The sequence below is a fragment of the Poecilia mexicana genome, unplaced genomic scaffold (assembly GCF_051168715.1).
Source record: "Poecilia mexicana isolate PSO_F unplaced genomic scaffold, ASM5116871v1 scaffold_20, whole genome shotgun sequence".
NCBI lineage: Eukaryota > Metazoa > Chordata > Actinopteri > Cyprinodontiformes > Poeciliidae > Poecilia > Poecilia mexicana.
Genome location: NW_028263389.1, coordinates 5,404,613 through 5,416,747, shown reverse-complemented (window position 1 = coordinate 5,416,747; position 12,135 = coordinate 5,404,613). Strand labels below are relative to the sequence as shown.

Genomic DNA, 12,135 nt, shown 5'->3' with positions numbered 1-12,135 from the left:
GAAACGTCCAAAAAGCCAGTCCGCAATTACAAGGATGGTTTTATTTCCTGCTACGCCAATAAAAAAATATTCCATTAGACGTTAAAACTAGCAAGACAGCTCAGTTTAAGTTCACCTGCTGTCGTACCAAAATGTCCAGACCAGCTCCTCTAAATCCAAGCTGAAAATGTAGTTACCTTTGATTAATAATTGCTGAAAAATAGGCTTATTGTGATTCGGATCACAACTTTTCTTCATTATTGCACTGTAATGTAATGTTTTTTTTTGTTTTGTTTTTTATCTGATATTTTATGTTTTGTACTTTAAACTGCCTTGTTCCTGAAATGTGCTGCGTTAAAAACTTGCCTTGGTTTTTTTTTTCTCCTCTGCTTTTCAGTTGCTAAAAGCAGCTTTATGGAGTATTGAGCCTTAATAAAAAAGAAAAAGACATTAAGCTTTATTTTGCTTTTTAAAACATTTGAGTTAGATTCTGAAATTGAGATAAAACGCATTTCTAGTGTTTGATCCTTAGATTATGTGTCCATGTATCAAATCTGTTCATTTTTGTAATACGACTAAAGCATATAGCAAACCAGTTGGTTGATTTTTTTATGTTTTTAATCCACTTTTCTTCAGTCAATTCTGATTTAGTTTTATTGAAGCGTGACTGTAACCTGCAGCTGCAGACTGGCTGACAGTAACAGACCTACTGTACTGCACTGTCACAGATCTGAGAAGACCGTCTGCTTACATGCATGTTGGGGTTTTACACTGTCGTGTTGAGAAACTAAAACATTCTCCTCTGGCTCCTCAGGGACCTCCTGGAGCTTTAGGAGCCGAGGGCCGGCAAGGAGAGAAGGGCGCCAAGGTAAGAAAATCCCTGCACGCTTCAGGCGAGAGTCACCTGAGCTGAATTAAATGTTAGTGTAGTTTAACTTCCATGACAGATTACACGGAAATAAACATGTTGCAGTAAAATGTTCTTTGCTCTGACCAAAGAAAAACAGCACGTATGGTGGCGCAAAGCTGTAATCTGCGCCACCATAAGTATGGAAATGCAGACGCGTCGTTTTCAGACTCGGCTCCCGTCAGCTGGTGAAAGCAGCACCATCCGTCCCTTCGTCGCTGCCTCCGCAGCGACTCGAGTCTGATAATTAAAGATAGTTTTTGCGATCCTTCGGTGCTTTTGTTCATTAATTTCACAGCTGCTACAAAAAGCTGGAAACGATACGAGACGGAGAGCAGTGCAGCCGAATGCAACCGCGGCAGCAAGTCCTGTGAAAACTGTTTAGAGCTTTGTCGTAGTCTCTGCTCACTTCTCAGCCCAGACTTGATTTCCTGTAACTTTCCTCCATGTTACAGGACGCATTCAGCTATTCTTGTTCCCACTCTGAGCCTTATTTAAAGCATCACAAGCACATATTATTTCAGACCCTCGCTTACTTGTTGACACTTGCCGGGTATGCAAACTGCATATTTATTTTAAACTCTGCGCAGGCTGTGGCTGAACTCTGATAAAATGAAAAAAGAAAGGAAAAAAAACACTGTGTTGACAACAAAGTACCAAAGTTGTTTATGGTTTGCAGTTTTTTGTGTGTGTGTGTTTTTTTAAGGCCATCACGCATGCTGTGTTGATGGCTACAGTGCTCCTTTATGTCTTGTTATTTTGCTCTACATTCATATTTAAATACATGCCAGCAGCTTGTTTAGATTTTGGGCTGTCCTTTCAAATGTTAGATCAGATATGAAAATATTATTTGTGTACTTGTCTAGCGTCCTGTTTTGATTGTTTTTTCTATATCCACATGCAGGGTGAAGCGGGCGCTGAGGGCCCAGCTGGTAAAACAGGACCCGTTGGACCCCAAGGACCTCCTGGAAAGCCCGGTCCAGAGGGTCTGCGTGGAATCCCTGGCCCTGTGGTACGTCACTGTTTACAGGCTTGCAAAGCCTTGATTTTTTTATTTTATTTTTTTACAATTTGTTCCATTTTAAATGAAAACTCCAGTGTGTTATACTGGGATTTTATCTTGCAGACAAAAATGCAGCTTACAGTAATTGTGAAATTGAAGGGTAAGACTTTATTTGAAGGTTGTGCATAAGACTGACAGGACACTATCATGAACATGAATGTTTATGACACTTTTAACCCAAAGTTGTACTAAAACTTGCATTAAAAGTCCATTAAAAGTGTCAACTTTGCATTAGAAGTGTCATCATTTACCAAATGACAGCATTATGTCGCACCCTTCAAATAAAGTGTTTCCCGATAAAAACATTTTCACCAGTAAAAATGTAAAAACTGTGTTGGACATTTGGACTCAGCCCCACTTACCCCAGCGCCCCTAAATAAATCAGTTAGAATCAATGCAAATGTATCGTTTCTCTTTCTCTTCGGTTAGTTCATCACATAAAACCCCAACAAAATCCAGTGAAGTTTGTGGTCAGAACATGACAAAATATGAAAATGTTCAGTGAATACTTTCACAGGCCGACTGAGACACGCACACACACACACACACACACACACACACACACACACACACACACACACACACACATATAAAAGTACCGCGAAGGCATGATGATAGACTTCATGGAATAATCGATACTCCCATTTGGCTTGTACTTTAGTTTTACTTGTTTATTTCAGCACACTTTTCCTCCCTGTTTGGGCTATTAATCATCGAGTCGCACACAGGAAATCAATGGCGGAGCGGTGAAAATACAGCAGCCCCATGATGCTCTCTTCAATTGAATGGTTTTTCACAGGGTGAACAAGGGCTGCCAGGTGCTCCAGGACAGGACGGTCCACCAGGTCCGATGGTAAGTATTCAGAGTCCGTCCCGTCGTCTCTCGCCTGTCTGGATTTATCCCTGCCACCAGTTCTCTCTCTCTCTCTCTCTCGTCTGTGAGCTTTTTGAACCCACAAAGTCCCAATAAAAACGCACGTTGACCTCACATTTTATGGATTTGTCTTGTCCGAAAAGCCTTTTTTTATTCAATGTCTTTCGTCGCGCTTTCCTTTTTTCCTCCACACCTTTTCCACGGGAGTGTTTTTCCTAATTGCTCTGATCGATTTTTTTTTTCCCCCTTTTTCTCATCGTAACGTTTCAATGTGTTCATCATGCAGGGTCCACCAGGTCTGCCAGGCTTGAAAGGCGACCCCGGCTCCAAAGGTGAAAAGGTGGGTCTGTTTTTTTTTTCTCCCCTCCATTTTCTTGTATCCATTTGCAAGCTTGTCTCGTCCTAAACTTAAGATGTTATTTACAAAAACCTCTTTGTAGCAGCCTGGTTCAGAACACCATTGTGGACTTTATGCATCATCTCAGAATAATTGCCATGTTTTCTTCGAAAGGGCTTCAGGAAAGACTTATATTACTTTTTTCTTTTTGTCTCCTTCCCTGAAAAAGAAAATGTTTTCATGGGATTGAAAAAGCAGCTGAATATGATGCATCACTCCAATCTGTCCAATCTTTCTATTTTCCTTGCTCCTACTGTCACATTTGTTGGTGAAGAATAACTGCTAAGGATATTCAGACAGGGCACATTACTCTATCTAAATTGCCTCCCACGCCCTGACATGATGGCTTGAAAGAAACTATTTGGAAGCACACAACAGAATTTGAGTGTGTGTGTGTGTGTGTGTGTGGTCTTCATCTCTAATGCAGTTGAATCACAGGACCCGGCTGGAGCTTGCTTATTTCAAAAGTCCTTGGATCTGTGGTGTGAAACGACCTTTGCGTTTCCACCGACTTTCTTTCATATGTGTTGCCGAAGCGGCATCTCTGTTAACATGCTTAGTGTTTCTCTCTCTCTCTTGTGAAAAGCAACTCAGACTGCAGGTATTTTTATTTTGTTTCTCGTTTGATTTGACTGTCTCGTGTGTGTGTGCGTGTGTGTGTGTGTGTGCGTGTGTGTGTGTGTGTGCGTGTGTGTGTGTGTGTGTGTGTGTGTGTGTGTGTGTGTGCCTTTTCGCTCTGCAGGGTCACCCAGGTTTGATCGGCTTGATTGGACCCCCTGGAGAGCAAGGAGAGAAAGGAGATCGAGGTCTTCCCGGACCCCAGGGCACTCCCGGTGGCAAAGGTGACTCTGTAAGTGCAGCTTGGCCTTCAACTCGTACTACCTGTATCCCGTTCGCCCTTCCAGCTGTGGCTAAAGGTGGAGACACGGTCGCTGTTGTTTGAACTCTGCTGCATATCCAAGTCCTACAGCAGCCACTCTCAGACTTTCTACTTCTTCTCGGCTGCAGCTGATGACATCATCGCTGTTTTTAGACCGTCTTCAGAATGTGTTGGACTATTACAGAAGCACTAGTCGAAATGTTGTGGCCAATTTCCGAGCTTTGGTTTTTGTAAAGCTTAGACGTCCCGGTACCAATTCTAGTTGATGCTGATTATTTCTCTTTGGGAGCTGTAGTAGCAGAAGATTTAGGAACAGTGTTACTTTTTCTGGCCGTCCTGCTATGAGCAATCATTAATCATTCATATTTCAAAAAATACATTTATATTTCTATCTTAAATAAGTAATGAATAAAGGTAGTGCTAGCAAACAGCATGGTTAGCGTGGCTAGAATTATTAAAGTCAAAAGAGGCTATTAGTCGTGTTGAGCCTCTCTTTTACCTGCCGAAGAAAGTCTTGCTCTCTCTCACCTTCTTGCAGTACTGCAGACACATCTGGACATTTCGGAGAAAACACAGTTTTGTCTGAACTGCGTCTGGAAACAGCTAACTTTGAGCCTTCAGTCAGTAACAACATCCACAACAAAGAGTTGTCAGCACAGTAGCGTAGCCTGATGGAAACAGGATGAGTTTCTCACCATTCAGTCACCGATTAGAAATGTTCAAGCTACAATTCTTGCAATTTTCTCTGTCGCAAAATATAGTTCAGTAGTTTAATATTACATGTTTGTTTGTTTTTTTCCTTAATCTTCTCACAGTCTTCCTGACATGTCTATAGGCAACATCCATGTACAAGCCTGGGATTATTCTCAGTTTATTAAATGTTTTCAGAAGTGATCTCACACACCGGATCGCTCTAAGCTACAAGTTTGTTCTTACAAAGCCGCCGCCGTATTAAAAGTTCTGTTTTCAGTGATAAATGTTGAAAAGCAGGTGAAACGTCTGCTATAACATCAGCCTTGGTCCAGTTTTACAGAAACCTTTCTGAGAACTGAACTAAGTATTGCTTTTCTTTGCTTTGGTAAGACTTAGCTTTATGAAGCCGAGATGTTGTATTTTACTAAAGGGCTTAAGAGTTTTATTCCCGTTTAATTTTAGAATTGGATTGAAGATCCTATTTCATTATTCCTCTCTTGATAAGGTAATGACCTCACTGATTCAAATGGAAACAGCTTAATATTAGAATTTAATTTGCTTTCTTTTGATGAATAACTAACATTCATTTAACCTCTTCATTTATACCAGAGTTTGTTTGTTTTTTGTTTTGTTTTGTTTCCAGCTCTCATTACAAAAGCCTCAGACTGAAATTTATTTTGTATCTATTGACAGATCTTTTTGTGTTTCAGGGTATCAGTGGAGCTTCTGGTCCCCTTGGTCCCCCTGGGCCCCCTGGTCTACCTGTATGTATTATATTTCATAGGATGTATATTTATTTCCTGTATAGAATACCAAACTCCTGTTCTGTCCCTTGTGATCCAGGGTCCTCAAGGTCCGAAAGGAGCCAAGGGTTCAAGTGTAAGTACAAACTAAGCTGCTACATGTAGCCTATATGTATTACCAGTTAGCTTTCAAACCAGTTGAATAATCCATCTTCCGTATGTCTTTTGTTTTTCTCTCCAGGGTCCTGCTGGTCCAAAAGGAGACACTGGTTCAATAGGTCCTCCAGGTCCTCCTGTAAGTGACTTTAGTTCTTCTTCTATTTCGATCAACTCTACACAAGGCCGAGTCGTAAACCTAGCCACGCTGTGTGATACCAGGGCCCACCGGGTGAGGTCATCCAGCCCCTTCCCATTCAGTCGCCCAAGAAGACCAAGCGCTCCAGTGACATGCAGTCGGATGCCGCCGGCGCCTTTGCGGATTATGGCGAAGGCATGGAGGACATCTTTGGCTCTCTCAACAACCTCAAACAGGACATAGAACGCATGAAATACCCCATGGGCACGCAAAACAACCCGGCCAGAACATGCAAAGACCTCCAGCTGTGCCACCCCGAGTTCCCCGACGGTGAGTAATCCACGGCTTTCAGGTGTGGCCGACAAGTCAAAGGTTTGCGCACTTCTGCTAATTCCTTTTGACGAAAATAAGTCTTCAGTCATTTTACTGGCTTGGTTTTACGTCCAATGGAAGGAAGAACCACATTTTGTCATGTTACAACTACGAATCTGTACTTTTTCTACATGTGAGAGACGGGCTTAACGAGCAGACCTTCAGCACAAAGCACATAATGCTTGTCTGTTAGTTTGAAAATAGCTTATGCTTTTGGACAGAGAGCATATTTGAATGCTGATTTTCATGTTTTGCCACAGGTTCTCAAATGGATTCAGACCTTGATGTTGACTGGACCATTCTAACATACAGATATGCTTTGAAGAACTCGTGTTTCGTAGCTCTGGCTGCGTGTTTAGTGTCACTGTGTTGCTGAGCAGTGAACCTCCTGCCCCGACTCAAGTCTGTTTCAACCTGTAACAGGTTTACAAAGTGGATGGTGTGTTCAGGGTGCTTTTTCTTGCTAGGACAAATAAGTTACAATGCGACTTGTCTAACCCAGGCACCCACATAACTTATGGCAAACTATAAATTGAAGTTTTTACAGCGTTCTTTCAACAACGGCTCCTTTTGCCACTGTGTCTGACTATATGCAGATGACCTTGTTTTGGTAGGCTGGTAAAACTCTTTACATTTTCAGATGCTAAATGAAATTAGGCTTGTCACAATAACATGTTTTACTGGACGATAAATTGTCCCAGTAAATATTGCGATAAATGATAATATCGTTGTTTTGAGATATTTTCTCAGGTAATGATTTGATAACGGGATAATAATGCAAGTTTGTCCTCTCAAAGACCAATAAACATTAATAGTGTAAAGAACATTAAAAACAGAAATAAAAACCACACAGTAACAAAACTATAAACAAAATGGACTATGAGGTCCATGTGAACAATATTTAAAAAAAATATTAATCACCAGAAAGAAAATTGTTGTCCCTTTTTATTAAATATGTGATGTCAAGAAATGACTTCAAATTGATTTTCCTCCGTTCTCTTCAGGTGAGTACTGGATTGATCCCAACCAAGGCTGCTCTGGGGATTCATTCAAAGTCTACTGTAACTTCACTGCTGGGGGTGAAACCTGCATCTATCCGGACAAAAAGTCCAATGGGGTAAGCGACTTTGCATTAGTAAAATAAACATAGCATTAGGAAACTCCTGATTTCCTTCCTTTAAGACCTTCATGCTGCACCGTAATTACCAAAGAAGGTTTTGTTTCGGCTTGGAGAAACTTTTGGGAGCATTTGAATGTTTGCAAAACACCACAAAAGTCCTCTGGCATTAAGTTTTTTTATATTATTATTTCATAGAGAAAAGCAAAGAAAACTTTCTCTATTTTCCTGAATAATAAGCTGTGATTTTACCCCAGAGGTTTCGCTTTTATACTGTTTTCATGTTTTGTTCATGACTGAGTGCAGGTTATATTACCCATGATGACTCCACACGCCGATGTTCTGCTCTGTTGTCTGCAGGTCAGAATATCCTCGTGGCCTAAGGAGACTCCAGGTTCATGGTTCAGTGAATTCAAGCGGGGTAAAATAGTGAGTGTTTCTGTTTTTCACCTGTCTCCCACCACACTCCGGTCCGCGCCTCGTCTCTTGGGTTCTGTCTGCGTTCTCCCAGTTCCTGCAGTCAGAACTTTAGTTTGAGTTTATTAGAAGCTTCTGTCAGGGTTTCATACAGTAATGTCTCTTTTTTCATAATGAAAGTCAGAGTTTGAGCTTCACCATCGGACCGATTTACAGCTTTATGTGTTTCTGTAGGAAAAATATGAGGTTGGATGTTTATGTTCATGTAGTCACTGAACTTGAAGTACTTTTAATACCTGTAGTAACCCCTAACAACCAGTTACACTGGTTCGCCAGAAGCATTTTGAGACAAACATACTGTTTTAAATTTATTCAGTCTTGAATGAAAATGTGTGTTTTTTGAAACAAATCAGCAAAACATGAACGGCATCCAAATAGTTTTTTTCTGTGTCCAAAAGAGTAACTTTAGTGATCCTTAGCTTTTTATATAAGGGACATTTTTATCAGAGAGGATGATAAACCAAACGGCCAAAATCTCCTGAAAAGGAGACAAAACTGAGTTTTTTTTTAAAAAAAACTACCTATACATACTTTAGTGTCTATGCAAAAGCTTAACAATGGAAAAGATCTGATTTTATTTATCTGTTGCAAATAGAAAAGCAAAACCTAATAACCCTATTGCTACAGAACTAATATAACATTGAATATTACAATTGCAATGTTATTTGTAAAACAGATACTGTGATTATTTAATTTTTTTATGCTTAAGCTTTACCAAAAATATACAACAAACACCTGCCTGGTTCAGTGAAAATCTTTAATTGATTATTGTACAGAATATTCAATAAATGTAGTTATTACATTACATTTATTTACATTTGATTATTACATTTATTAAATGAAATTATTACATTATGCTAAACATAAAAAAAACCCTACTTTTCATGCTCTTCTCTTTCCTTTCCCTCCCTGACAGTTTTCCTACGTGGATGCTGACGGAAACTCGATCAACATGGTACAGATGACCTTCCTCAGACTACTGACCGCCTCAGCCAGGCAAAACTTCACCTACAGCTGCCACCAGTCTGTGGCGTGGCACGACGCGGCCAGCGACAGCCACGACAAGGCGCTGCGCTTCCTGGGCGCCAACGACGAGGAGATGTCTTTCGACAACAACCCGTTCCTCCAGGCCATCTCGGATGGCTGTTCGGTAAGCGGAGTCCGTAGATAAGACTTTGGATGTTGGTTGTTGAGATGCGCTGACAGGTTTTCCAGCTTTCCTGATTTCCAGCAGGGCATCCTTAAGAAGTCTTTAATTTGTGAATCTAAAATTAAGGCCTTAAAATGTCTTGAATTCATTCAAGAAAATGTAAGTTGGGCTTGAAGGCGTTAACCACAGGTCTTAAATATTGTTTAATCTCGTAAATTGCATGTAGGTTTTTTTCTCGCATTTACATGTTTTACCAATATAAAATAGAGCAACTTTGTCTTACTTCAACCGACCTCTTATCTGGTAGAGAGTCTTGCTCTCTCTTACTGTCTCGCAGCCTGAAGGAACAGCAAACATGTCTTAGCTTTGTCAGTAGCATCTTTTATTGCTAATTCATGTAGCTGCTGTTGCCAGTCTCGGTGTGTATTCTCTAGATGTTGGTCTTTGTCCCAACGATGAGATTTCCAAAAAACACATGTCCTAGAAAATAGCTTCTTACATCTCTTGACTTGAGTTTTGAACCAGCTGCTGACATTGGAAAAAAAAACTAACTGTTGAGTCACTTTTACTCAGTAGCAACATCCACACCAAAGAGTGTGGCTCACTGAATTGTGGCATTCACTGAACAGAAAAGGCCTGAAAATAGAGGTTTAAAACCAATCAGGCCAAATCAAACTGAAAATCATCCATTTTCCTTGTTATCTAAAGTGTGTTTATAAGCAGCTAATTAGCTTAAAACACAAATTAGCTTTTGTTAATTTACAGTAGTGTTAATGTAATTGAAAAAATGGTCATTTTTCAATTTGACCCTTTCTCTTGACAGCTTTAAAAAAGTATCTAAAAACATAGTAAAATCATGTTTTTTACAATATGGTGAACATTTTCCTTTTAAATGCCCATTAAGAAACTCTTCAGTGTTTCATCCTGTAAACGTCAGCCTGACAGAGCTATTATTCTCCAACTGAATGAGACGGCGTTGAAAAGCTGCGGCTGTAGTTAATGTCAGCTGATAACTGTGAAAAGTCGTCTTTTGTCTTGCGCCTTATCCTGTTTTGAGGTGAACAGATTGCTGACTTAATTCGGATTTTCATTTTAAAAGGCGCGTTTATTCCCAAAATGCTTCCCACCGATTAGCTGGTATTGAACTTTGCCTCCTGTCCCTTTTTTTTTTTTTCTTCTTATCCTGCAGACAAGAAACGGCTACGGAAAGACTGTGATGGAGCTCAACACTCCCAAAATCGACCAGGTTCCGATCGTCGATGTCATGTTGACTGATTTCGGGGACCCGAACCAGAAGTTCGGGTTTGAAGTTGGACCTGTCTGCTTTCTTGGATAAACAAAGATAGAAATTAAAAAAAAAAAAAAAATAAGGACTTGATGAGGACAGGAAATAAAGTCAAGCCAGGACATCCTGGGTGCCACCAAATTTTAACCCCCCCCACCAAACCCCAACCCTTTTCTATGCCACATGCAAGTTTTGAATGAGCGATGGCGTAGCAGACATGTCCTTCCATGTCTGCGCGCGTAATCCCGGAAGCGCTCGTGGGGCTCGAACCACACGACTATAGCACGCTACGGACAGGAAGGCGAGGGACGCAGGAGCGGCGTGGCAGACGAGGAGGAGTCGGAGGCGACCGACGGACAGGGCCTGGCGACGCGAGGCGAAACGGATCTCTTCGCCCGAAATCCGCCCCCCACAGGTGCTGTAAGAAAACAACAAATGGTGCTTGATCCAAAACACGACACACACAAACAAAAAGTATATAGTGGTGCTAAGAAAGAAGGTGTATTTTGATAATTATATATATAAATGTATTAAAAAGTAAAAAAAAAAGTAAAAATTTTATTATTATTTTGTACAATACTGTTATTTCTAAATCCACTTTCAAAACTTGCATGTGTATCAGAACCTGATTTGGGCTCAGACGCATACAGAGTAAGTTGGAACCATGCATACATACATTCTGGGTTTTAGTTTTTGGGGTTCTTGTCATTTCCTCTCTACGTTCTGTGTACTCGTCATGAAGCAAATAAAAAAAACAAACTATGAGCATTTCAACAATCCTATTTTCAAATTAGACTGTATGCCCCATTGTATATACTGACTGTCCAAAACTTGAGTTTGTTTTTTTCTTTTGGTTGTTTTACTCTTGTGACTGCAGGTAAAACAACTGCATTTATCACAACAGCACAAATTACGGCGACATCTCCCACTAATGTTGCGACCCTGTGCTCTTAGAAGGCAATTACGACCTCCATTTTCCTCTTTATTTAAATATATTTGTTGTTATTATTATTTTATTTTATTTTTTCCAGTTTCACTTTTTTTTTGACTGGCTTTTGCTTCGGTTGTATACCTCAGACTTTCTTGATAACCTTTAAAAAGCAAGGACTCTATGCCCTGTATATACCCTGACTAAGCGAATAAATTTATATTTTGGGTGGGGATATTTTTAAAGGTAAGAAAAACCTAAACTTGTTCGACATCCACTGTTCAGATCCTTCTGTGAATGCAATGAGAAGCCCTTGCAGTAACCCATTTTTGTTAACTAAAAATGAGAAAATGTTTTATTGTGCTGTTTTTTTTTTTTTTTTTAGTTCATTTAAATATTAAAAAATGGATTCTAAACAATAGCGAGCCAAATGTCTCAGTTGTGTGTAAAAGATTTTGGATTGTAGAAAATGTTTATAGACTGGATAAAAAAACCCTGAAACACACATTTTGATTTAGATGTGTTTGTGTCTGATGGTTATTTACTTGCAGGAACCATTAACTTAGTACAAAAAAAACTTTCTCATATACTTGCATAAAAAAATTTACATTCTCTCATTCATATTTTTGTTAGAAAAGTTCCAAAAGTCATTACATAGAGAAGTTGCAGAGGTGTCAGTAAATGTGTTGAACCATGGTGAAACAATTTAATTTGCTTCTTTTGTTTGTGTGTGTGTGTGTGTGTGTGTGTGTGTGTGCGTGCGTGCGTGCGTGCGTGCGTGCGTGCGTGCGTGCGTGCGTGCGTGCGTGCGTGCGTGCGTGCGTGCGTGTGTGTGTGAAAAGTAAAAAGAAACCTTGAAACCAAAACTATAACTTATTTGTGGTTTGGCAAAAAAAAGTAGAGTCTTCAGGGAATTAGAGAACAAAAAGGAAAAAGCAGATATTTCTTGTAAAGATGGCTCACCTGAGTGAGTTT

At 40.0% G+C, this 12,135-nt stretch overlaps 1 protein-coding gene across 3 annotated transcripts in view; it reads left to right on the top strand.

The window, feature by feature from the left end:
- Positions 1–11,665, top strand: part of col11a1a (collagen, type XI, alpha 1a) — a 100,919-nt gene extending 89,254 nt beyond the window's left edge. For all 3 annotated transcript variants that reach the window (XM_015005677.2, XM_015005680.2, XM_088001199.1), the window contains 13 exons: positions 794–847; positions 1,791–1,898; positions 2,749–2,802; positions 3,110–3,163; positions 3,963–4,070; positions 5,504–5,557; positions 5,637–5,672; positions 5,778–5,831; positions 5,915–6,161; positions 7,208–7,320; positions 7,681–7,749; positions 8,714–8,947; positions 10,137–11,665. In XM_015005677.2, the coding sequence (XP_014861163.1) occupies positions 794–847; positions 1,791–1,898; positions 2,749–2,802; positions 3,110–3,163; positions 3,963–4,070; positions 5,504–5,557; positions 5,637–5,672; positions 5,778–5,831; positions 5,915–6,161; positions 7,208–7,320; positions 7,681–7,749; positions 8,714–8,947; positions 10,137–10,283 (1,332 nt within the window). In that variant the 3' untranslated portion in view covers positions 10,284–11,665. The remainder of the gene's footprint in view (positions 1–793; positions 848–1,790; positions 1,899–2,748; positions 2,803–3,109; positions 3,164–3,962; positions 4,071–5,503; positions 5,558–5,636; positions 5,673–5,777; positions 5,832–5,914; positions 6,162–7,207; positions 7,321–7,680; positions 7,750–8,713; positions 8,948–10,136) is intronic.
- Positions 11,666–12,135: the final 470 nt, after the last annotated feature.